Source organism: Halyomorpha halys, unplaced genomic scaffold (assembly GCF_000696795.3).
Source record: "Halyomorpha halys isolate HHAL.00 unplaced genomic scaffold, Hhal_1.1 Scaffold1020.1, whole genome shotgun sequence".
In the NCBI taxonomy this organism is placed as follows: Eukaryota; Metazoa; Arthropoda; class Insecta; order Hemiptera; family Pentatomidae; genus Halyomorpha; species Halyomorpha halys.
In genome coordinates, this window is record NW_027106408.1 from 252,383 (window position 1) to 278,697 (window position 26,315).

Consider the following 26,315-nt stretch of genomic DNA (forward strand, 5'->3'; position numbering starts at 1 on the left):
ATCAATTGTATATTCATGATATTTTTCTGTTATTATTTCATTAACAATTATGAATAGTGTAATATTGTCATCCTAAACCAAAATTAATTAGGAGAAAGCAATATTACGAAACACATAGAGCAAAAAAAATACAAAGCTTATGGAAGACCACTAATTTATCAGAAATATGGCACATTTTTGCCGGTTTGATTGCTGAACACTTACATTGGAATACGTTTCAAACGAAGCATCCATCAGACCTCCGAAACTAATCTTGATTGGCTCTATAGTCCTTAACTGTATTATTAGAACATAGTTCTTCATTGAACTCATGTTGTCTGGCCACTCGCTGGAGTATACCATATCAAAGATCAGAGTGCTCTAGAAGAAGATAATAAAATGTTCCATAAAAGCCAGTTGTATCTTTTAATTAATTCAATGATTCAACTCACCGTTTTTTGGATGTTTTCTCCGCACCAACAAACTAAGAAAATCAACATTAATTCAGACAGAAGGAACATGCCAAAGACGAATTTAGAAGGAAATGGGACTTCTTTCTGAAAATATTCACTATTGTACTTTTTTCAATGTTTTTGTATGCTCATCGAATTAAAATAATGTTCTTTAGAGGCAAGGAAAATATATATCCTTTATTTAAAATGCTATTCTATATAGAATTGCTTACAGTAACCAAATCACTTGATAGTTGTGGAATGTTTGTGTCATATTGTTTTAACATTAGATATACAGAAAAATAATATTTTTAACATAACTGGGTTATACAGATTCCAGTTGTTAAATAATTATTTTAATACTTAGTTTTTTCAATTAAAAAATATGTTTCATTATTTAATCTGCATGGAATTGTATTTTTTTTTTGTTTTGTCTAATTTTTTTTTTTGCACAGAGTGCTGTTATTTTAAATCCTATTTCTGTAGTTTTATTGTATTTGTATCTTTTTTATTGTTATTGTACTTGTATCTATCTTATTTATTGTATTGTAATTGTATTTATGTATATGTTTCTCCTTTGTATATATTAGAGTTTACGAGGATTGTTCATAAACTGGTGGGGGGAGTTACGGACTGTCAGCTGACAGGTCCATATAAGCTGATCGAGAACAGCTGACCTATTGTATATATATAGACGGACAGGCTCCGAAAATAGGGAGGCTTTGAGAGCACTTCAAGCGTTTCGCACTCCTCTCTCTCCTATTATTTTTAGTTTCACTTGAGTAAAAGATAACTTATATATACACATATACCCCCATGTGTGTATTTTTTTTGCCCGTACCTATCCGTGTGTGGGATTTTTAACCACTAAAACCAACCTCCCTACACCTGTTCATTCCTCTCCACAGGACCGCCGTTAAGCATTGCATCATAGGGGGGGGGGAGGTAGTGGCTGAGTGCCGCCTCATTGTTTTAGGCTATCTCCTGGTTCACCATTCTTTCTCCTCCTTTCTTAACTTTTGTATCACCTGTGCAGCGAATCGTTGGCCTGCCATCCAGTAATCGTGGTTGAGCAGCATAATATTGACGATATCATCTGCTGTCGGGTCTGAGCCGCAGACGCGTCGGAGCTCAATCCTTTCTTCATGAAAGCGGGGACAGAAGAAGACAACGTGTTCTGTACGCTCTTCCATTCCTGGGCACAATGGACATTCATTCTTCAGTTTCATCGAGCTTAAACCTATACTGGTAGGCTCGGAAGCAACCACGCCCTGTGATAAACTGAGTAATATAATAGTCTACCTCCCCGGTGTTCAAATTCCCCGAAGCCTCAATGTAGGGCAGCTGTCTGTGCGTGTAAAATATGTTTAAATAAAAAACAATATCCTGCATTAATTTTAAGAAATGAAAAAAATTAAAAAGCCATACAATCTAATTAAAAATCAAATTTGTAAATTTATCTTGCAAAACATATTATTTGGACAGCATCAATGGACATACTAATAAATAGTTAATTCGTTATGAACTAATAATTTACCTTTAATAATATAAAATCATGATTTAATACAAACACAAAGTTAGTAAGTGGTCAATATGAAAAAAAATTATTCACTTTGTAATAATTCCTATAACTTAATTAGTAAGCTTACTGAGACAAATATAAATCCACAAATGCACATCAAAATTGTAGAGCCAAATAGTAATCCTAAGCCGGGGATGTACAGGAGCTTTTCCAAGGTTTTCACGCACCTGAAAGTTGATGAAAAGATGTGATTAGCAGTGGCGGCTATTGGCAGAACAATGATATTATTTTTCTCAGTAATAATATTATTGTTTCTAGAATAATATTTTTCTCTAATCAAGATTGTTAATTAATGGTAAATCCTCGTCATATGAAATGTTTTTTGTTTTTTTCAGAAAGTGTAACAAATCTGATAAAATATTGCCATGTTTCATGCCTTTTGTCTATTGGAAACCAAAATAATTCATGAAAGTAATTAAGTATTTATTTACAATTTAATACATCCATGAATAAAAATATATAAATGGTTTAAACAACAATATGTTACAATGAATAATATAATACTCTAACCATGATTAAGATTAATTCTCTTGCAATAAAATATTTTTACATTATGTATGAATTTCTGGCTGGGTGACTGAAAAGTTGCAGGTGCTGGTGTGAGATGTCCAGGCAGTGATTTGGCTGGCTGTCATTCCTACATCTTTCTCTATCTGAGGCAGTCATGTCTGAGAACTGACTAGAGGACACTCTTATTTCCATGGACCACTTGAAGTCAACTCTCCAGCTCTAAGTGTCTTTTTGATTCCGTCTAGTCTAGTACATCCGTAAGGCTATCCCTCCTTTTGTCATAGTGACCGTCATTATTCTCCTTCTTCCTTCTGATTAGCTTCAATGGCTTTCCCCCCGAAATGTAAGTCATAAAGACTGCCAAATACGTTTTTATTGAGAACCATAATTGACTTCCTGAGGCTTGCTAGTAGGTCTCTTTCTCATGGCTGACTCCTGGCCTTTCGACCACGAACTATCCTGTATTTATTAGGACTCAAAAGGTTCCTCGAATTTTTGGAGAGAACTTTATACACATACTCAATAAAGGGTAAATGATATTTAAAAATTATATTTTTAGTCTAGTAAAAATATGGTTCAATTTTTTTTTATAGCTAGTAGTAAGAGTAAATTCATTTCTGTCGATGAATTCAGTTGTAGAAATGTTTGAAAACTTTCTTCAAAGGAATCCATCGACAATCAGTTCACCATTCTTTGGGGTAAATATGGCAGACTTTCAAAATTGCCACCATATATCTTTAGATTAATTATTAATTACTCATATTGATAAAGACTGGCCTAAGCAACAGATATAAATGACAGATCATGTTATTAGAAACTCACATGAGTATTGTCTGATGGTGTCTTATGGAGTGACTGAAGCACAACTTGAGAGCCTCGTCTGTTGGCATATCAAGACGCTCCGCTCTTCTTATCACTGACTTCAGCGACTGTCCAAGGATGATGAGCTGAGATCCGACGTCTTCACAAGCAAATACGACGAACAGGGTACAACCAAAAACTAAGCCTGGGGTCACGTAACCAATAACGTCTTGGCTTAAGTAAAAGATCACCATGGCGTACCAAGAATCTTTGTTGAACGGTGTCCACATATTGACTGGTATCAGTCGCAAGATACCTGTTGAAAAATTATTAACTAACCATGGCAGAGTGATAGTATTTTAAAGATTTAAATTGCATTAAATCACAATTGTAACCAACAAGAAATTATGTCAAGACTACACTAATTCACAAATTTAGTTTTCATCTTTTAGCTATTTTGTTAAAAATATAAATTAATCATAAACTAGACTAAAGCTGAATAATGATTATTGCCTAAGGTTTCTCTAGCTGTGCAAGTGCAAAAATTAACTTAATGGCTATTGCATTATTTCACGAATGATCCCGTTTATATTGCGATAATGCAGGTTTTTTAGGTTTAATCAAATATGCCATATTTTTACATTAAAAATGTATAACCCATGAGGGGTCTTGGATTCAGTAATTGATTGTAACGGTTGTCATGGTTAAATAAAACACTGCGATAACTACGTAGAGAAAGGGGCATTGTTTAGAGAAGGTTACTGTTTGGTTTTTGAACAAATTACGATTGTTCAATATGAAGTGGTGATAGTTCATCAGGCCATGTGTCTTTACAGTTTTTATCGAAATACCACCATATAATAAATGTTGTCGTTTATGATTTGTTTTTCTATAATTGTGGTGTCCTACTTCATGGGCGGTCATTAACACCAGAAGTGGGGATATAGTGCAGTAAGTGGAAATTTTTTCAGCACGTCCTGTATAGCAGAGTTGCGGCAGGGGTCATCTTCATACTTCTGGGGAAGGTGAGACGGTGGCCGAAAATGAGATATTGGACAACCCTGTGTTTTGCCAGTACACCCAAGGACTAAGTGGAGTTCGAACTAAACTTTTATTTATTTTATGTTCCTTTTTTGTGTAATAGTGTAAATTTATAGAATCAGGTTAAGGTAGGGCATTTAAGGTAAGGTAACTTCAACCTATTAGTTTTGTTTGTTTTATTGTTTTTTTAATTGATAAGAATTCTTTTCCATTTTATGTACAAATATTTCTTTATTAAACTTGTGTTTATATAGTTCTGCTGTTCTTTCTTATGCATATACACTGCTTTCAACTTATTAATTTACTTATGTTTTTTTCGTTGTTAGCGAATAATATTACGATAATTCCACAGGTGGGTAGGTGTCATCCCTAGCTTTGCTGTTTATCTACATTCGCCATTGGTTATAGTTCGATAATTTTTTATACAGGGGTATATTGCAGTTATATTGGACGCATATTGGAGTTTTCGTTATTTCCGTGGGTAAAAATAAAGTGACGCCTAAGGAGCCATTCATTCTTTATTTTATTTTGTATTTTTTCCCCTTTTGTGATTATCTCTTTTATTTAACTTACCCTCTTCTCCGCTAGGGATGGGCAAATACAAATTATAAATTATCTAGAGCAACTGTTGTGTAAGAAAGTGGTTTGCTCAGAATCACATTCCAACGGCAGGTTATTACAGCAAATAGGTTAACCACTTTTTAATGCATAATTGTGCCTCTGGATAGTCTTATTTGATTCAAAAGAAATTATTTAAACTATCAGAGAAAACCTGATATATGTTTAAAAGTGAAAGTATATTAATCTATTAATTAAAATTCCTAATCTTATGAAATACTGAAAGTGCAACTTAATTTTAATGTTAAATTATTTTAGTCTTCTCTCAAGGTAGAATGATACTTAATTTACTGAAAGTTCACCAGGAACATAATGTTTTAATTAGTAACCTATAGTGAGAATAATCTTCCTTCTTTAATTGTTTTTATTTCAAAAATCAATAATGAGCAATAAGGTTCCGGGGCCGTTGCTTCATCTTCAGGTACCTTATTCTATTATTTAACTCTAAGTTCCCTTCTAACCACATTATTGTGTTACAATTCTAATCCAAAATTAAATTTTAATGGTAAATTTTCGTGTCTAAAATGTTAAAAATGTATTGTTTTTAATTTAGGTGTGAAAGTGGGAGAAAAATATGGACTTTCCTTATTTTAAAAAGGTTTTTTATTGTACCTTTTTAACATTTTAGATACGAAAATTTACCATTAAAATTTAATTTCAGACTGGTAGACAAAGATTCAATTTTAACACAGTAATTTAGTTACAAGGGAACTAGGATAAAGTATCTGAAGATGGAGCGATGGCCCCGAAACGTGGTTGCTCATGATTGATTTTTAAAATAAAGGTAATTAAATAAGGAAGATTATTCTCACTGCACCTTACCAATACTGATCAGGCCCGTTCCTGAACGAACCATTACTTACCATCATCAGGTTTTCCTAGAAGATGCTCACCGAGGAGGAACTTCATGATCGGCCTTAAGATCGTGATGGAAAGGCAAGCGCACATCACCACTACGATAAATACTTTAGCTATAATTTTCTTTCTCCTCTTGGATTCATTTAGGGTCTTAGCGGCGACTGAAAGACATTCCTCATCCAGGGTGTTTTCGTAGTCATAGAAACCTTTTCCCATAATTCTTTATGCGTTTAGAAAGGAAAAAAAAGTAATCACATTATAAGTATATTTTAGAATGAACAATAAAGCTTAATCATTGTGTTAAAAATTGAAGGATTCAGTGGAAAAACGATGAAGTTCCATTTTTTATGATTTTGAGTTAAAAATCATCTAAGAGTTATTTCTGAGTAATTCTCTGGATCAATGAACATTTTTTTTTTTTAATAATTTATTTATTGATATTTACAACTGTATACACATATATACAACAAGTAAATTTGCTGTAGGTGACATAGTGACATGATAAAAACATGTGGAGAATTTACCCACTGATAGAACTCCAATAACATTTCTAGAGGAGAAGATCTCGAGGCCATCTTCAGACGCCTAGGAGGGTTATTAGGTAATGAAGGAGAAGCCAGGTTAGAAACAAGTGGATTTGGGTGGTTGAGAAGTTTATTATGGAAGGAACGGTATCTGGTTTTGGCCAAATCGGCAACATATGAAACATTGAGGTCCTGATGGATGACTTGATTTGTGGCAAAGTAAGGAGCATTAAGGATTGGATTCTGGAGGAATTTGATGGTTTAGTGGAGTCCCAAAGCTCAACTCCGTATGTCCAGATAGGCCTTATAATAGTCATGTAGATCAGTCTTTTGTAATGGATTGGCAATTTAGGCCGTTTGTCTAGTAAATATTGCAATAGTCGGAATCGACGAACAGTTTCTTGTCTTTTTAGTCTTGTATGAGGATTCGATGTCAGTCGTTTGTCGAGATGTAGTCCTAAGTAACGGATGTGTTCGACAGGAATAAGTGGGGTATTATTAAAGGATACTTTAGGGCAAGAGATCTTGGGTTTACGACGAAGGGTAAATGAACATTTTAAATCTATAAACAATAAAAATAACATGCTAGCTAGTTTTAGTTATAATGAAATGAGAGAGAACGTTGAAATGCTCGAGAGGGGAATGAGAAGAAAATTTCAAAGTCGGGCACGCATGTGTCTGCATCGATCTTCCACTGTAGAAGATTTCAACACGATCTTCCACTGTAGAAGATTTCAACAATTTTACTTGATTGGATATTTTGATTGGATATTACTTTGATGTCCAAAACATTTTATTAGATGGATTTGGAAAATGCAAAAGAACGTTAAATTTATTTTTTTTCTAAAAATTGAAAATTAAAGATTTCAGATTTTAAGGGAAAAAGTCCCCTTGAGCCTTAATGACTCTCTCTATGACCCTCACAAAAAGTTAAATTAAAAAGTTTTTTTTTTCCACGCCTCTGCAATCCGAATCCTTCGCATTCTCCTTCAATCGTTACAGTCTTGTGTTGCGCCATCTAGTTGTTTATATTTTCATTATCTTCCGCTACACCATCCAAACATCACTGTTTTAGTCTTCCTCTCCTCCTGATTTCTTAGCATCTTCAGCATTTCTCTATTCACCATTCTGGAAATATGCCCTGCATATTTTAAAAGTCTCAGCTTCTTTTTCTGACATCTGGTTTTCCAGAGTCTTTGTATGGCTCTAGGTTAGTTCGTCTTTTCCATTCTTCTCCAGTTTTTTTACTTCGAAAATTCTTGCAGAAGAGTTATTCTTTTTTAGTAACCGTAGATATCTTTCAAAATTCTGATCCACACTGAATCACGGGTCGTACTAACATTTTATAGGTAGCGTCGGTTGGCTGCGGTAATCCTCCTTCTAATCTCAGCATTGGGGCCATTACCCTGAGTGAAAGAATCCAGATTAATATACCCCGGTTCCTTCTCTTACGTGGTTTAGGAACCTCCTCTGTCACTATGTATTTGGTCTTAGACTCATTGACCTTTAGACCAAGTTGTCTTGCTGCATCCTCGAATACAAGTCGGGGCTTGAAGGGACCGTCCCTCGACGTCTACTCATCTGCATAAGCCAATTTGGACAATTGGATTAATGCAGTGAATATCCTACCTTTCCTGGGTAAGCCTGTGCCTCTTATAGCCCTCCCAAGTGCCAGGTTAATATACAGACCAGTGCATCCTTTTGTCCTTAGGAATCCCTTTCTTGCATGGGATTTTTTGGATCTATCACGATTTATTACTGTAAATCTCACATCCAACATATAAGTTTTTCAGGTATATTACATTCTCTAAGGGCTCTGTACAGCTCTTCACGCATTATACTGTCATTCGCTGTCTTAAAATCTAAGTATATATAAGTGATAGGAGAAGTCTGTCCGGGAGTGCGATCAGCAAAGAACAACATAAATAAACAAAACCATATTTATTTATTTATTTATGGTTTTGTTTATTTATGTTGTTCTTTGCTGACCGCACCCCCCGACAAACTTCTCCAATCATTAATCTACGGTCCTCATTATGTATATATAAGTGGTTTTAAATTCCCGCCCTCTTTTAAGAATGGTCTGCAAAAATCAGATCTGTTCCAAAGTGAATCTTTCTTTCCTGTTTTTTTTTTATTTTATTTATTTATTGACATTCCCAACTGTATTTACATAAAAATACAGCTAGTAAATTTGATAAAAGATAATAATGGTATGATTCAGGCATGAAGAGAAATTACCCAGGCGTGCTAGCTCTCTAATCTTCGTTTTCTAAAGTAGTTCACTTACAGCATAGGACAAAGATGTCTAAATAAAACGGGAGAAAATAATTCATTGGTGCAAGGAAATAAAACAGTTATTTAGGTAAAATTAAACAATGATAAATAATAATTGGAATGTATAAAATGATAGATAAAAATTTTAATGAGCAAAATTATACTCACGTAAATATTTTTGCTAGTACTCTGTTCTTCACTATGCACGTAATCAAAAATATCATCTCTAAGAATGTAAATATTGCAAAGTGAATTGCCTCACAAACTATATCTAATTCTTTACCTTCTGCTGCTTTGTATGCAGTTATAACGAGGAGGGGGAAAACCATAAAGAACGCTATTACATATAATCCAGAAATAAGATATATAAAACGACCTGAAACCCAAAAATCATTTAAATTAGTGAAAAATAATAGGACAAATGATAATAAAAAATAACTAGGAATTGTATATTACTTAATTATTTAGTTATGTTTCAGCCTGATTAACAGACTTAAATAAATAAAATAAACCTTTTAACAACAACGTGGACCCGGTTTTTTTAATTTTAGCCACTTTTTCAATATTGTTCAATTGAACTAATTTTTTAACCTGTCTCCTTTTCCCATTTAAAAAAATGTTTCAAAGGTGATTATTGAAGACATAACTAATCAAAGAAGTACTTGTAATTTTGAAGGACAATATTGAAGAAGCAGTGTGTAGCAGTATGGAGCAGGGATGTAGGATGGTAAATGAAAGTTGTGTGATACCCCCATTATACTAGATTTTTTTATTCATTTCATATTTATGTATTTTTCTAGAGAATCTAAAAGGTCTACGAACAATATTGAAACCGATCTGGACATATGAACTTGAATTGTGGGGGTCAGCAAAATTTTCGAACATCAGACTGGATACGGTCCTTTTAACCTAATGTCCTTCGAACTATAATCAATGCTCCATATTACGTAACAAACCAATCCTCACACCATGACTTCAACGTCCCTACACGTTATTGTATCCAGATTTACCAACCACCAGAACCTTATTCACTATCTTAATCCCAAAGCACAATCTCTATCCAGCCCAAACCATCCCTAGAATCCTCCCCAAAGGTTGAAACGGCATTGGCTCTGAGACCTTTTATAAATTGCTGTTGGAGTTCTGGCTAAGGCCAGCTTCTCCACTCAAGCAATGAGTGCCGTTGAAGTGCTCTCACTCATTCTTCACTGGCCCTCAATACCAGTGACGTATTGAGAGAATCACTGGGATCTCTTTGAGCCCTGACTTGCTTTCCACGCAGAGACTTGGAGTTCACCTGCAGGATGTAAATATTGTATATAGGTGCGAATGTGTATTTATTTTTTGTTACTTAAATTTAATTTTCTGTGTCTTTTACATAAACTATTTTATTTTTATTATGTGATTAATTTTATTTATTGTACTTTTGATATAGATTCATATTTTTTTTTTGTTTTCAAATCAAAATAGTATTATCTTCTATTTATAGAGGGCGTTTCAGGGTTAAGTGGCCAAACTGAAAATATGAACTAAGGGCCTCAAAACAAGAAAACAATTTCCTCTGAAGGTATGTCCGCAACCACTTTGTTTTGGAGATATTCTCACCTAAAAATTTACATTGTTATGAATTATTTACTTTATATGAAATAAAACCTATTTATTTGTTCTAACTACTTTAATGATTAAATGTAAACATTAAGATTCAAACTAAATGTTGTTCAAAGTAAATATATGTCCCCAAATGCTTTGTTTAGGAGATGGATTAGATAGAATACTAATATGGTCTTTTATCCCTAATAGTATAAAAACTATTGGCAATAAAAGAATTAATACTATTTTGAATAAAATTTGGGAACTGTCAATAACATTTATCATGCTGTTTTTCAATTTCAGGCACTTTTTAAATATTGCTCGATATATAACCATCGCTTCCCGGGGGTCTTTTTTTGTTGTGAATGTCTTTTTTTGCCCTTTTTTGTGTTATGATCTCCTCTTGAGATTGTGACTTGTCGTATATGGAACTCCGAATGAAAAATATGTTTTTTTAAAGTAAAAGGCTTTGGCAGAGTAATCATCATTAAGCCTTCAATTTATATTAATGGTGAATATGCCGTTGGTATTTGCATACGGTTTTTTGAAATGTTAATGCTATATATTTTTTCTATTTGTTTGTCTTTCTATTTCTGTATTTATTGTATGAATGAGTATTTGAATACTTCTACTTGATCCTCTTAATTTGCGGCAGATTCTCTTCAATAAAATAAAGTGTATACACCGGGACCTGTCTCTGTCTTATTTCAGGTATTCCGAATGTATGTTGAAAATACTGATTTCGGCCGGCTTCGCTGTCGTAGCGTCTTCGGGTGAACGCGGTAAGGGGAAGCTTAAAAAATGAGACTACTGACCCCGACTTTATACAAACTCAAAGAAGAACCGAAAAATTCGGATTACTTCAGTCCAACATAAAGTAATAATAATTGAAAGAAAAAAGAATTCAAAAATGTGGGGAGTATTGGTAGATGTTTAATGTTACTTGGGCTCACTTACCATTTTTACCAATAGAAAATACTCCTCCAGCTTTGAGCCAAAATTCTAGTCCATAATTATTTTTCATACATTTGCCAATGTAATATTTGTCTATCGGTTTCTTGTCAACTGAAACACAGAGAGAGGGATTAATAGAAATGATTAAATCGAAACTGAAAATGTTTTTCAATTAAGGGAATTATTACCAGTGGGTAATGCCATGTTTGTTTCAGTGTATCAGGAAACAAAATGTACTGTGAAGGGTTTGTCCTTCTTTACCGCCACTCTTCTTTGAATAATGTAAGGTGGTAAGGAGGTGTCCTAAGTAAACGTCTCACGTAACTGGTGTCGAAATTATACCCTTGGCCCGTCCTTCAATTCGTCACGTTTTAAATAGTAAAAATATCACTGTTCGGCTAATTGTTTATTTATTCCTCACACCTTTTGTTTAGAGCATAAATAGTTAAAAGTATTTTAAATCTGGTTAGAACTTAAATTAATTTTTTAGTAGTAGTTCTGGTACTGATAATGATGGCATAACATGCCCGGTAAGTGGGCCTGTTGGTCCTTTGTGCCAATACCAAAACAGAACACCAGAATGACTTTTTATTTTTTTATTCCTCTATGTCGAACTTTGTTTACTTTCTAATGGAATTTAAAAGGGGTAGCCAATGTATAGTACATACAAAATACAACTAGGCCCACTTGCTGGACTTGTTCCCCCCACCAAATACCGGTACCAATACCAGTACGATATTGACTTAGGGACGTGACGGCCGTGCGGGTTGGGGCGGAGGTCCCAGTGCACTCGGTTCGGAACGTTGTGGGTTCGATTCCCACCTCGGGCAGTTAAACATTTATTTTTTGGTGCTCCCGAAGAATGAATCTTGACGCTCCCACCTTGGTTAGTACGCGGCGGCAACCTAGGTAGCCCCCAGGGGTTGGCAAAAAGGACCACTAGGCCCACTTGCCGGACTTGTTCCCCCACCAGTACCAGTACGATATTGACTTATTCCTATTTCTTCAACACTACAGTGCTTGAATTTTATAGTTTCAGTACTTTAAATTAGAGATTAATACTATAAGCTTTCATAATGAAACTAGGCTCATACATTTGATAGAATGCTCACTTGTTCAAACGCACCATAGTAAACACATTTACATGATTCCTTTTTCAAGTAAGGATAATGGGATGGAGCCAGTTTAAAAGTAAAGTAATTTCTTTTTGTATGAAATTAAATTCTTCTGAAAATAGTCCCTGAAGCTATAGGTGCCTGCAACTTGACACTGCTTCTCAAAGCTCGTATTGACTTCACTATCAGTGTGTACAATATATATGTATATAAATGATTTAATGACTGGAATTTCCATTTTCACCTTGGTAGACAGTTACTAAATACAAATTTGGGAGAATTATAATTTGCAAGTATCTAATACACTTTCCATAGTGAGAGATTTAAAACTCAAAACGCGATTTTTTAAAAATTATTGTTTTCATTTAACTCGATTACCTTGCTAACAACTTATGTAATTTGTAACGCGCGATACTCATTATTTCGGTTTTCTTTTTGTTTTGTTTTTTAGAACAACCAGAGATGGATTGTCAAAATTCATTCCTAATAATAAACATTGACTGACTAAGGTAGGAATCAAACTAACAACGTTCTGAAGGAAGCGTTTAGAAATGTATACCCCTACTCACCTAGCTTTTAGGTCCTCTATATTTTAGTTTACAAAGGTGTAACATTTTCGCATTGTTTTATTATTTAGCTTCCTCTTCCCGTTGTTAGCTAATATTTCAAAATTGATATAGGTCCGTCGCTCCCCGATGGTCCTAGCGGGCTGGGTCCGGCGAGGAAGGATTGTCTTTTTTTATGTTATAATCTTCTCTTGTGAGATTGTGATATGTGATACATCGACCAACCTACTCGCTATAATTGACTGTTTAAAAAAGTCAAATAAGTAAGGCTACCATGGAGGGCTGGAGTGGAGGGTTTCATGCCGTTTTCTATTTCAGGCGCTTTATACCTTATTTAATTTTGCATATATTTGTTTAATTTTATTATTTTTTCCCGTTCAATGTTATATTTATGTGTATCCTAAACAATACATATTTATTGTTAGTAATTTATGAAAAACTCCAAAAATGTCAAAGTTTTTGGGTCTTCCCTTGTAAAGCACCAGCAGAACATTGATCAAAACTAAAAAAAAAAAAAAACTCTTTTTACAATCATTCTATTTTGCCAGGCCTATAGAGGTCCGCATACTTGTATCAGTTGAGACTCTTTGGGTCTACAGAAAAACAATTTTTCAGCAATCGCACGCAGTGGTCCAATATCAGCGCCTTGTAAATACAGCTTAATTAACTTTATATTCATGTTCTTTAACAGTGTAAATATAAATTTTACTATTTATAATTATTTAGTTTATGATCCCGTCAAAACATGCAACATTTTTTTTTATAAATCGAAAACCATATGCCTCTCAAAATTGTTCAGATGCTTATTTGAAAGATAATTAAATTGTCTCTATAGGAAACATAAAATAAAATTATTATTAGTATTAGCTAAGATAAATTAAATAATTTTCGCAGCATTAGATGTATCAATCGAAGCGACAGAGAAAGTCTGCTGAGTGAACATATCCGAAATTGTTATATGTCTGTTACATTTTATTATGGTTTTGTTTATAAATAATGTAACACTCACTAGACACGTATATATAAATGTATTTATTTAATTTTATATACACCAATGGAAATACAAAATGACAGACTCATAACTGCAATACATTAATGTGTAATTAATGATGTTCCGGGATTCAAAAATCCTACAACTCAATTTTTTTTTTATCTATCTAATAAAATAATCCTATGAATATACTAGTATATGATATATTCATGTCATCAGCTATCACTCTTATATTCAATAAGAATGAATCGACTACATCATTTTGTTCCTTCGTATTAATTCACTGCTAGCAGAAGATTAAAATATGAAAATGCTGAACGGCATATCTGAAACAAAAAATATTTATTTTAAATAATGAAAAAAAAAAACTTATTTTAAGGGAGCGTTAAACTTTTTCATAAGTCAAAAATATTTAGTAATATTAGGAAAATAAATAAATGTGAAATACTACTGATTGTGGCCCGCCTAACCTGGACCAAGAGTTTTCTTTCAAAGACCTTAAATAGGTCTTGATGGTACTTTGTCAAAGAAACAAGGTTATGCCTATCCTTATATTTGCCGATCATTACCACCAACTCAATCCTGCCGGTTTATTATGAGAAACCGTATGTTGTAAAATAATATATATTTATTCGTTAAATATATTTATATCCGATGATCCGATGATCAGCACTAGGACCAGAGATGGGCAAAAATTAGCCATAGCTAAAATTGCCATAGAGATAAGACCCTTGTTCACGAATGAACCATTCATAAATAAATATCGTATCCATGGCAATTTTAGCTATTAGTTTCATAATTGCCTAAATCTGACTAGTAGATTGAAATAAATTTGAATTTAAAAATTTAATTCGATGTATTATTTTGCAATAAAAAATCAAAAAAAATCCGTAAAATGAGATGAGATAATACCAGTTTTGGAGGTTTTTAATTTGGAATTTCTTTATTCCCGACCATATTCAAATAATACCTACACATTTCTACTTTTTATTTTGAAATAGAAACGAATTCTATTGGTTGAGGTTGGTAGGAATAGTTTATTATTCTTGGCACAATCTCGCCCCATCGAATGGTGAAAGATTAAGCCAAGCTTTTTTATCCTTTATTGTTTACAACAATTGAGTTGTGGCAAATTTTAAGCAGGAATACTTAGAGATTTAATAATTTTGTCTTGAACTTTTCTCAATGGCAAAAATATTGTTTTACAAAAAATAACAATTATTTAAAAGATTTATACATTTTTTAATGTATTGCAATAACATATACATACATTTACCTATTGGTAGACAAGGACGTTGTTGTTTCTAAATTAAAAATTTCCATTTTTTTTTGCTGGTTCGCCATAATTATACAAAAATAATGGCAAAATCATAATGTAATAATATAACGATAATAAAATTCCCACATGTAACACTTTAAGCAGAAATTGAATAAAAATATATTACTTACCAATACCATAAAATGAATTCTTCAAACAATACTTTTTTGGTTATGCAACAGTGAATCGTTAAAGAAAACTATAGCATAAGCTTTATATATTGTAACACTATACCACACGGTGGTGGAAAACTGCCGGTTTTGTGATAAAACCTCTAAAAACCTTGTTAAAATCTTATGTTATTCAAAGAATTCATTTAAATGCATTTTTTTTTTTTTTTTTGTAATTTTGACAATATTTTAAGGTGTAAAAATATAAATGTTTATTTTATCATGATTAAAATATTTTTTTCCTATAAATAAAATGTTATTATTAATAGCAGTTAATTTCATTATTTTTCTCACCTTATTTTATTTACACCTTCCTACAAGGGCCTTCTGACTTCATACCGCTGAAATTTACACAAAAGTTGCTCCGCTATGTACACTTTTAAGTAAAAATAGTCTCTATTATCAAGGAATTTCAATAAAGCTCATTTTTTCTGGTCTATTAAAAATGTGCAAAAACGATTTTTTCCAGTATTAAATTGGAAGGTGTCAAAGAAATTTAGTAAAAAATACTTCAAAAACAAACCTACTTTTGAAAAACTACAATTTGTACTCGTTCTTTCGTTGGTATTGACTAGGCCGAAATATCTTTTGTTGGATAGTTTGAAGCAAAACAAAAACAACCAGTAAAAACTCACTTTTTACCAATGTCGAAATAACACCTGTAAGATTAGGTCTACGACCACGAATATTATTTGATGGTAGAACCAATTACGGTGAATTCGTTTATAGCTATTCGAGTGTAGGAAACCCCACTCATCAATATGCTTAGACACATTTCATTATGGAGAGTTTTCAACCATTGTGCACAGAGAGAAGATAATAACAGTTTTAATGACTATCCTCTCTTATGCATTTAGTAGTTGAATTCCGTGCAGATCACAATCTCACCTCACTTTACCGTACTCCAACTTTCTAACTAGAAAACTCATCCATCCAAATTGCATGTCAGAATCATGTTCCACTTTTTGAAGAAAACGGAAATTTATTTATTTTATTATAATTACTTATTTATAATTTTTTTTTTGTGCAGTCAAAGTCAGTTTAGTACATATATTAAAAGATATTTTACAGAAGTAATTTAAGTTGATCGAAAATAAAAGAGAACAATGATTAATAATAATAATAATATTCTTTATTTATTCTCGGATTGGTCCCTTTAGAATAATATTACAGGAGTCAAAATTAGGCTATAGTGCCCTAGAGTAAAATACAAAATAAAAATGAAATTATAAACCATCATAACATATAATGGAAACAATGAGTATGAAACGATAACATGGACAACAATAATGAAGAGAATATATAAAATCAAACAAACCATATGCCAGATCATAAAACGTGAGGTCACTAACTTCTGTAATAAATAAAAAAAATGAAATACAATTAAACTAAAAATAATAAATGAAAACATACAATTTCTGCTAATGTACATATTTCCAAGTAAAAACGAAAATCACATACACAAAATATATAAACCAATGGTAAATATTTTTATTATAAATAATGTAATAATAATAAAAAAAATCCTATTATTTTTTCATTTTGTAGTCTATTAGGCGAGCAATTATATGGTTGACTTTTCTTAATTTTTGAACACTTACATTGGAATACGTTTCAAACGAAGCATCCATCAGACCTCCGAAACTAATCTTGATTGGCCGCATAGTCCTTAACTGTATTATTAGAATATAGCTCTTCATTGATCCCATATTGTCTGGCCACTCGCTGGTGTATACCATATCGAAAATCTGAGTACTCTAGAAAAATATAACAAAATGATTCATACAAAAAAGTTTTAACTAGTTCACTGCTCCAGTTCTCACTCACCGTATTTTGGATGTTTTCTCCGCACCAACAAATTAAGAAAATGAGCAGAAGCTCGGACAGAAGGAACGTGCCAAAAACCAGTTTAGAGGCAAAAGGCACTTCTTTCTGAAAACATTTAATATTGTACTTTTTTCAATATTTTTGTCTATTTAATACAGGACAGTAAAAGAAGCACACTTCAACAACAATTCAACATTCAACAAATGTTATTTAAATAGTTCCTTTAAATTTTGTACCCAATAATAATAAAATAAAAAATTATTATAGAAAGCTAAAATCTAATAAGTATCAATTAAGGTCATATAATAATGGACATACAAAACAATTTTCAAGATGAACTTAGTTGAGAATAGAGCACTTTCAAAAAGGAAAATCTCAGAGTCTATTAATATATCTGAAAATAATAATTTTACAGTAAATTTCAAGTCAGATTTGACCTAAGCCATCATTGGACCTGAAATGAAACCTAAACAATCATTATACTGTAAAACTGAGCAAAACCAACAAATAATACTTTAATATTGTCAATGAACTTTAAAATATTTAATTAATAGGGATATAAAAAATAAAAATAAATAGAAAGAAAATTTGGAAAGTTTTATGTAAAGATTAAATAAAAAATGAATGTAATTAAAAAAAATATCTATACATACAAAAATACATTAAATAGAAAAATATATTACAATATTTATGTGGCTATATTGCAATATATTTAGACAAATAATTTGGAATATATTTAAGATATGTAACTTTGATGACTGTAAAATTATCTATATGTATAAAAGGGAATAGATCGAATGTTTGTCTACAATAATCGTTTGAATTACTGGATCGATTTACATGTATTTTTTTTCAAAATGTTCCCTGCCGCCATGGTAAGATTTAAAACAAGTAACATCCAGGATTTCTTCCGAGAAAAAAAATTCCGAAAGGATTTTTTTTTCGTTTAGAATAAACGTAAATGAATGGTATTTAAATTCCTTGCAAAACGAAAATAAAATTATTCAATAATGAATATTGAATCGGGCCATTATTTGCGAATAACAGCCTGTTGAACTTTCACCCAAATTTAAAAATAAAAATTTGAAATTAGGGAGATTTCCTCTAATTTTTGTTAATTTTTATTATGACCTAAAAGCTGTACGTCTCATTCGAAAGATAGTAAAAAGTTGTAATAAAAAAAATTGTATTAATTCATATTACTTAATTAGTAAACTTACTGATACAAAAATGAATCCACTAATGCACATCAAAATTGTGGAGCCAAATAGTAATCCTAAGCCAGGGATATACAAGAGCTTTTCCAAAGATTTCACGCAGCTGAAAGTTGATGAAAAGATGTGATTAGTAAGGTGGCAATATTTAAGTTAATATTTTTTATATATAACGTTTCTGCCTTCCCAATAGGAAAGACAACCATTTATTGCAATTCTGATTAATTTTTAGTATATATATATTTATACTTTTACTTATTTAGTGTTGAATAAATAATAGTTGAAAAAAAATCCAACAGTGTAACCCTTAAATTTAGGGATTTTTTTTTAACTAGCAGCTCCTTGGCACTATAGACCAATGTGGTCCTGGAATTCTCAATAGCTTCCGATGGCTCTATCTTGCTCCGTTGCTCGCCAGTTCTGTATGTTTAGGAAGTCTCAGGCATTCCGTATGAAACATCCTCCCATCTAAGCTGTGGTCTTTCTCTTTCTCTTTTCCGATAGATCCTTCCTTCGTGCAGCTTTCATGAAATATCTTCTTCTTCCCGCATTGTTTCCAGTCCGACACTGATGCCCAAAATAACAGATGTTTGCTCTGATCCCTGTTACTAAATATTTTCTAGCTAATATAAGAAACCCGTCAATTATGGGATATTGAGAGCGAGAGGGGAAAGGAAGATTCCCTTTTATTATTTTTGGTGTTACTACCTCTGCTTGGGATTGTAACGTCGTCAGCTAAGCCAAGGATTAAGTAGAGCTGGTGAAAAAGCTCTTGACAATGAATATTAATATCCTACGATGTTATTAAGGAGTATACAAATATGGACAGGAATAATGAATGAGAGCAAACCTTGGTACTCTTCTGCAATCGGATTCAGCTTCCTAATTTCAAATTCGTTTTTCCAGAAGAAGATAGATTGAACACATTATAAGCTTCAATTAGAACGAACAACTAAATAAAATCTTTCTCCAAACATTACCTGTAAAATGACTAATAGTTGGGCACGCCTTCAGAGCTCAAGTTTACATCCAGGTTATTAGGAAGGTCCGCTATAGCAACTTTTCCGTTTGAACGGAACATTCATACAGACCATATTATATTATAAACAGACCATACTCATATAGCTAATAATTTTATTTATAAATACACAAAATGGGAACCAAAACTCACCTCAATACGATTTGATGGTGCCTTATGGAGTGACTAAAGCACAACTTGAGAGCTTCCTCTCGTGGCATGTTAAGACCCTCCGCTCTTCGTACCACGAGCTTAAGTGTCTGTCCCAGGATAGTAAACTGAGTTCCTACATCGTCACAGGTATAGACAATGAACAGAGTGCAACCGAACACTATTCCTGGAGTCACGTAAGCTACCACGTCTTGCATTATGAAAAAACCCATCATGATATACCAGGAACCTTTGTTGAAGGGTGTCCACACAGTCACGGGTATCAGTCGAAGGAGACCTGTATAAACGTAGATTGACATAATAAGGTAGTGTGGAAGTATTTTAAATTAGAATTGAGAAGGGTCTCATCAAAGAGGTACCTTCATGTTTTTCATTCGAATTCCATGTAAATATAAAGATCTGTTTAAATAAAATAAATTTTATCCAATTTCAGTCTCAAAATAATGTATATTTCTTTAGAGGTTTTTAAAAAATTAAGTTAGGTTGTTCTAAAACTGTATTAAAGGTATTAATTTATTAATGATACTGTTATTTGGTTAAAATTGTTAAAATCATATTTATGATAAAAGCTGTTCGTGATAGATTGTCCCTGAGGATGGCCAAATGGCCGAAACGTCGAACTTATAAAGAAATATAAATTGTTTTGAGACTAAAATCGGATAAAATGTATTTTATTTAAACAATAATAACGATTCATGAATGTGTAAAGAATATAAATACAATAAAGATCTGTCTTTCTTATGATGTAAAAATTAACTAGCTCTAGCTAGAGTAATGGATATTAGTCCCAACATATTCTACTAAATAGCAACTCCTATAGTATATGTAATGGTGAAAGGGTAAGTTCATGGTACCTTCTTACTGATCCCATAAAAGTGGCCAAAATAACTAAGATAATGTCAACATTATCCAAAAAAACCAATTATCTTCGACAGGAGGTTATATTAAACTTTTTAAACAATCTTGTAATGATACAGCTATCTACTGGTCTATATTGTAACTGCTAAACCGTGAACTACTTCAGTCGTCACAGACACGGTTTCTTAATATATGTATTGTTTCTTGTAAATAACTTAAATTGACTTGAATATGATTATTTTTTTTTCACTTCACTCACACCTAAACCCAATGCACAAATCAGTGGGAATTTTACATGGACATGAAGTTCTGAAGGTGCTAAAGTGTGGTGAGATCATTCCTTTATTTTTTTTCTAATTTAAATGGACTATATGAATGATATAGGAATGGACTATATGAATGATATACGAATGGACTATACAACTAATGAATGGTAAAATATAGAATGTCTAAATTCTACTTCTTGACATTAAAAAAAAAAATCTTTTTATGATAAATGCAGCTTACCAGTTGTTACATTACTAATCATCTCTAAATACGAAATGGTGCATAATTTACAAAAGGTTTACCAGGAACAAAATACTGTTAAAAGAAAGAATGATTTCAAGAAATTAAATTATTAATTTTTATGAAAATTGAACGGTTCGTTACTGAGCTTTACTTACCATCATCAGGTTCTCCTAGAAGATAATCGCCAAGGAGGAACTTAATGATTGGCCTTAAGATAGTAATGGAAACGCAGGCGCACATCACTACTCCGATGAACAATTTAGCTATAATTGCCTTTTTTCTCTTTGATTCATCAAGCGTTTTATCGATAAATGCAAGACATTCCTCATCCAGAGTGTTTTGATAGTCATAAAAACCTTTTCCCATAAGCCTTGATGTTCATTTAGGAAAAAATCGTAAACAGGTAATTAAATTTTAACTTTATTTTAGAACAAACCATTAATAATTATCATTGTAAATTTATTTGTATTAAAAAACCTTATTTATTATTATAATGTAATAATAATAATCATCCATATCTAATCCTCAATCAGCCCCTGTCTAAACGCCAACATTGTATAATTACACAAAAGGTCATCCAGTTTGGCCAAGAATATAAACACGCCTTGTCAGCACGAGAGGTTGCGCCAATAATAATAAGTAAATAAAAAAAATTGGCATTAAATTTATTATGAACTAATAATATGTTGTACAAAATTCTAAAATCTTAAATTCAAGCTCATAAAGTTTTAAACCTGAAGATTTTATTCATATTATGTAAAGTATTCCATTGAAAGACCGTCGATGACCATTGAGTATAGCGTGTTTAAGCACAAGCAAAAATTTACAGTATTTACTTATACCTATTTCGAAAACCTTTTTCACTCTTCCCAATTCACAATAATAAAATAATTTTATTAAAATTTAAAAAGGGAAAATTATACTCACGTTAAGATTTCTCCTATACTTCTTTTATTCACGATGAATGTAACCAAAAATATCAATTCTAATATTATAAATATAGTGAAGTGAATAGCCTCACAAACTATTTCCAATTCTCCTCCTCCAATGGTTTTGTATACTGTCATAAGGAGGAGTGGGAAAAAAAGGATCCACGCTGTCACGTATAATCCAGAAATGAGGAATATTAATCTACCTGAAATCCATAAATCCTTTAACTTCATTAAATAGAATTTGAAAAATAAATAAACCATTGAAGAAAATAACACAGCCTGTTAATTATTTCATATTTAGCGAATTTTCAATCTGCTTAGAAGATTTTCATCATAACATTAAAAAACGATGATTCGAATTCGTTCTGAATAAAGGCTTCGTGATGAATCCTGTTACAAGTTATGGGTCCATGAAGAATTTTTTCTTCAGAGGAGGCTTCAGTCGTGGGACCACCGATAGTAATGAAAGTTTTGTTGGTGATAATAGGTCGAAAATATTAAACATGTGTCTGAGGGTTCTTACTAATGCGTTCTAAGAGCCGAAAAAAAACTTTAAATAACTTTAGATTTTGTTTCAATTATCATATTCTCCTTACTGTAATCAATGGTTATTATGCACCACTCCTTTTGTTTTTTAAGACAAGAACAAAATATTGTTGATCGTATTAAATTAGCTTAAGTGAGGAGATGATGGATGCGATCAGTGAAGAACACAAATAAATAAAAACTTATTTATTAATGCCAACGTTTCGGCCGGAACTTCTAGCCTTTATTAGGGCTGTTTGGAAGAGGTGGTCCTAAAAAGGCAGCCCTGTTGAAGACTAGAAATTCTTGCTGAAACGTTAGCACTGATAAATAAGTTTTACTTCTTTGTGATTTCACTGATCGCACACCCAACCATATGACCCTAAGATCTGATATTTTCTTAAAATAAATTTTGTCTAGTTTATTGAAAGAGTATTTAGTTTTGTAATTTTTAATACATTTAATCTAATTTATAATGATGAGAAGATTGTTGACCGTGGATAATGTGTATAGTAGTACAAGAGCCCAAGCGGAGAAAAAGGGCAGTTATCTCACCCCAATTTATTACTTGTCAAAATTGATAAGTCTACCAAGTATAGGTAGGGGCAATAAAAAATGGCGGCTGTTTCAAAGCGATAAAAAAAACTAATATTTTATTCGGAGCTCTAAATCTTAAAAAGTAGAAACAACACAAGAAAACCTAAGAGAACGTCATTTAAAGAAGAGTGGATTTGCTAAAATATGAGCCCTAATAGAATTCTTTACGTTAAATAGTTTTCGAGATATAACTTTTTAAAAAGCAACATTTCATAAAAATGTTGTATGGAAAGATCAGATAAAGATAAAAGATCAGTAGTTAGTGAATTTATTTTGAAAAATTTATATCTCAAAAACCACTTAACGTACAGATGTCTATTAGCACTCAAATTAAAGCTAGTTTAATGAGCTATAAAGTAGTTTATGATGTTTATCTTCGTAGGAGTAATAGTTTCCACGAAATTTGCTAAAATAAATTGATTGATAATTGTTTGGACAAATTGTCATTTGCCAAATTTATATTCATATGTGAATATCATAAAAACTACTACCCCTACGAAGATAAGTGTCATAAACTACTTTATAGTACTTTTTTTTAAATAATTTATTTATTTTTATTTACTACTGTAACAAGTAAATTTGCTGTAGGTGAAATAGTGACATGATACAAACATTTGGAGAATCTACCCAGATTCAGAGATTCTCCCTGATAGAACTCCAATTATATTTCTAGAGGAGAAGATCTCGAGGTCATCTTCTTTTTAGACGCCTATTACGATTATTAACGATTATTAGGTAATAAAAGAGAAGCCAGGTTAGAAACAAGTGGATTTGGGTGGTTGAGAAGTTTATTATGGAAGGAACAGTATCTGGTTCTGGCCAAATCGGCAACATATGTAACATTGAGGTCCTGATGGATGACTTTATTTGTGACAAAGTAAGGAGCATTAATGATTTTACGAAGGATTTTGGACTGTAAGGATTGGATTCTGGAGGAATTTGATGGTTTAGTGGAGCCCCAAAGCTCAACTCCGTATGTCCAGATAGGCCTTATAATAATGATGTAGATCAGTCTTTTGTAATGGATTGGCAATTTAGACCGTTTGTCTAGTAAATGTTGCAATAGTCGGAATCTACGATCAGTTTCTTGTCTTTTTAGTCTTGTATGTTATAATAAGTTAAATTTCATTTATTTTGAGTGTTGGCAGACATATGTGTGTCTTATGGATCTAGAGATATATTTTTTCAAATTAGAAATTAACATTTTGTGAGTTTATTTTGTCAAATATTATAAAAACTACTACTCCTACAAAGAGAAACACAATTAACTATTTTGTAGTAGATTTTACTAGCTTTAATATGAGCTCTGGCAGACATCAGTACGTCAAATGGTTTCAGAAATAAAATTTATTGTCCGAACAACTATAAATCAATTTATTTTAGCAAATATCATGAAAACTACTATTCCTACGAAGGTAAAGCTCATAAAATTTTTTATACTCCATTAAACCAGCTTTAATTTGAGTGCTAATAGACATCTGTTCGTCACATAGTTCCTGAGATATAGATTTCTCAAAATAAATTAACTAAATACTAAACTTTCAGTAGATTTTTAAGAAATTTTGCTTTTTAAAAGCAATATCTCGTGAACTATTGGACGTAAATAGCTCTTCTTGGGCTAATATTTCAGCAAATTTACTCTTCTTTAAATAATGTTCTCTTAGATTTTCTAGTGTTGTTGGTAGTTTTAAGATATAGAGCTCCGAATGAAAAATCAATGGTTTTTTAAGGTTTTGAAACAGTAGCCATTTTTAATCCCCCTACCTATACTTGGCAGACTCATCAATTTTGACTAGTAATTATACATAGTCTTAGATTAATTTTTATTAATATATTCTTGTTTGAGAGTGGTTTGGTTTATTTAAAAACAAATTTGATCCTTTTTTTTCTCAACTTTAATCATTACAAACCTTCCAACGTTTCGACCCTCAGGTCATTTTCAAGGATACCTTCATTTTGATGTCATTTTCTTTTTTAAAATCTTAAAAAATGTAGGCTAATTGCCTTTGTCCCATATAATGTTTTCTATATAGTTCCTTCTTGTATCTTAAACTTTTACAATCCACTTCTCTTCTTTCTTTCATTTACATTTACAACCTTAATCAAAAGGTTTTAAGGTTAAGGCTAGAAATTTTGGCCGAAACGTTGGCTCAAATAAACAATTTTTTTAACTTATTTGTGTTATTTTATGAGCGCACCCCCATCCATCTTCTCCTCATATAATATATCATCCACGGTAAGCAATCTTCTCATCATTATAAATTAACTTAAATGTATTAAAAATTACAAAACCGAACATTCTTTTTCAATAAAGTAAGCCAGCAATTTTTTTTTTTAAATACAAAGTCTTAGGGTCTTTTGAGATCCTTAAATATGAATTTTCATATAAATCACAAATTAGAAATTTTTTAATTTATTTTCTGCCCAAAATCCAATGTTACTATAACTATTGAAAAATATCTTTTACTCATCCAGCCCGTATCAATATATTTCAGATTAATTTATAATGGAGAAAAAGTAGTTTCATTACGTAGAAAAACTTCTGAAACTTTTATTTTAAATCGTTAGTTTTGTGAAGATTGGATTATGGTTTTTGAGAAGCATTTTGTGTGATGTTCGAAAAATAAAAGGTTTCATTGAAATCGGTGGTCCCGCGACGCAGCCTTTTAGCTACTCATACAGTGAATAAATTAAAATCCGGGGTAAAACTTTTTAAATGACTTCTAATGGTCCAGAACATCATATAGCTTCTACGGAACTAAATAAAATTTGGATACTTTTGAAAAAAATATTTCGAAATATTCATCCGAGTCATTATAAAGCTTATTGTTCAATATTTCAATGAATGTATTTTAGAATTAAATATATATACAAATAAGAAAAGAACATATATACTTAAAACACGAATATTTTATTCTTAAGCTCAAAATAATCAATTCACATTATATTATTTTATAGTTAAAGTAATCGTAGAACGACAATTTTATTTCGGCTTACTTACCTTTTTTACCAATAGCGAATAATCCTCCAGCTTTGAGCCAAAATTCTAGGCCATAGTTATCATTCATATATTTTTTAATATAACATTCATCTACTTTAATTTCTTCACCTGGAATATACATGTTTATTATAAATGATTAAGCCATTATATACATTTTTTGTTTCGGTTAATGAAATATTACCAGTGGTTAATGGCATGTTTGTTTTAATGTATCAGATAGCAACTGAACTATTGTGAACCGGGTTCTCTTTACGGCTACTCCCCGTTGAATAATCAAAGGCAGAATTGTCTTGAGTGAATTTATCATATAACAGAC

The 26,315-nt window shown here is 31.9% G+C and overlaps 2 protein-coding genes across 3 annotated transcripts in view; both read right to left on the bottom strand.

Annotated features, from left to right (window-relative positions):
• Positions 1 to 11,499, bottom strand: part of LOC136795140 (odorant receptor 4-like) — an 18,056-nt gene extending 6,557 nt beyond the window's left edge. The window contains exons 1-9 of one of the 2 annotated variants that reach the window (XM_067044769.1): positions 11,375 to 11,499; positions 11,190 to 11,297; positions 8,926 to 9,018; positions 8,811 to 8,841; positions 5,847 to 6,061; positions 3,346 to 3,640; positions 2,081 to 2,180; positions 432 to 536; positions 205 to 360 (exon numbers count right to left, since the gene is read on the bottom strand). In XM_067044769.1, coding sequence (XP_066900870.1) covers positions 205 to 360; positions 432 to 536; positions 2,081 to 2,180; positions 3,346 to 3,640; positions 5,847 to 6,061; positions 8,811 to 8,841; positions 8,926 to 9,018; positions 11,190 to 11,297; positions 11,375 to 11,390 — 1,119 coding nt within the window. In that variant the 5' untranslated portion in view covers positions 11,391 to 11,499. Of the gene's footprint in view, positions 1 to 204; positions 361 to 431; positions 537 to 2,080; positions 2,181 to 3,345; positions 3,641 to 5,846; positions 6,062 to 8,810; positions 9,019 to 11,189; positions 11,298 to 11,374 lie in introns of both variants that reach the window. The other variant, XM_067044768.1, reaches the window with a different exon arrangement.
• A 2,441-nt stretch (positions 11,500 to 13,940) lies between these two features.
• Positions 13,941 to 26,196, bottom strand: LOC136795144 (odorant receptor 4-like). The gene is made up of 9 exons (XM_067044778.1): positions 26,181 to 26,196; positions 26,000 to 26,107; positions 21,872 to 22,079; positions 21,100 to 21,314; positions 19,559 to 19,853; positions 18,394 to 18,493; positions 17,174 to 17,278; positions 16,948 to 17,103; positions 13,941 to 14,184 (listed from the first exon to the last, which is right to left on the bottom strand). Exons 1-9 carry the CDS (start codon positions 26,194 to 26,196, stop codon positions 14,134 to 14,136), a joined length of 1,254 nt encoding a protein of 417 aa, XP_066900879.1. The 3' UTR covers positions 13,941 to 14,133.
• Between the last annotated feature and the right edge of the window lie 119 nt (positions 26,197 to 26,315).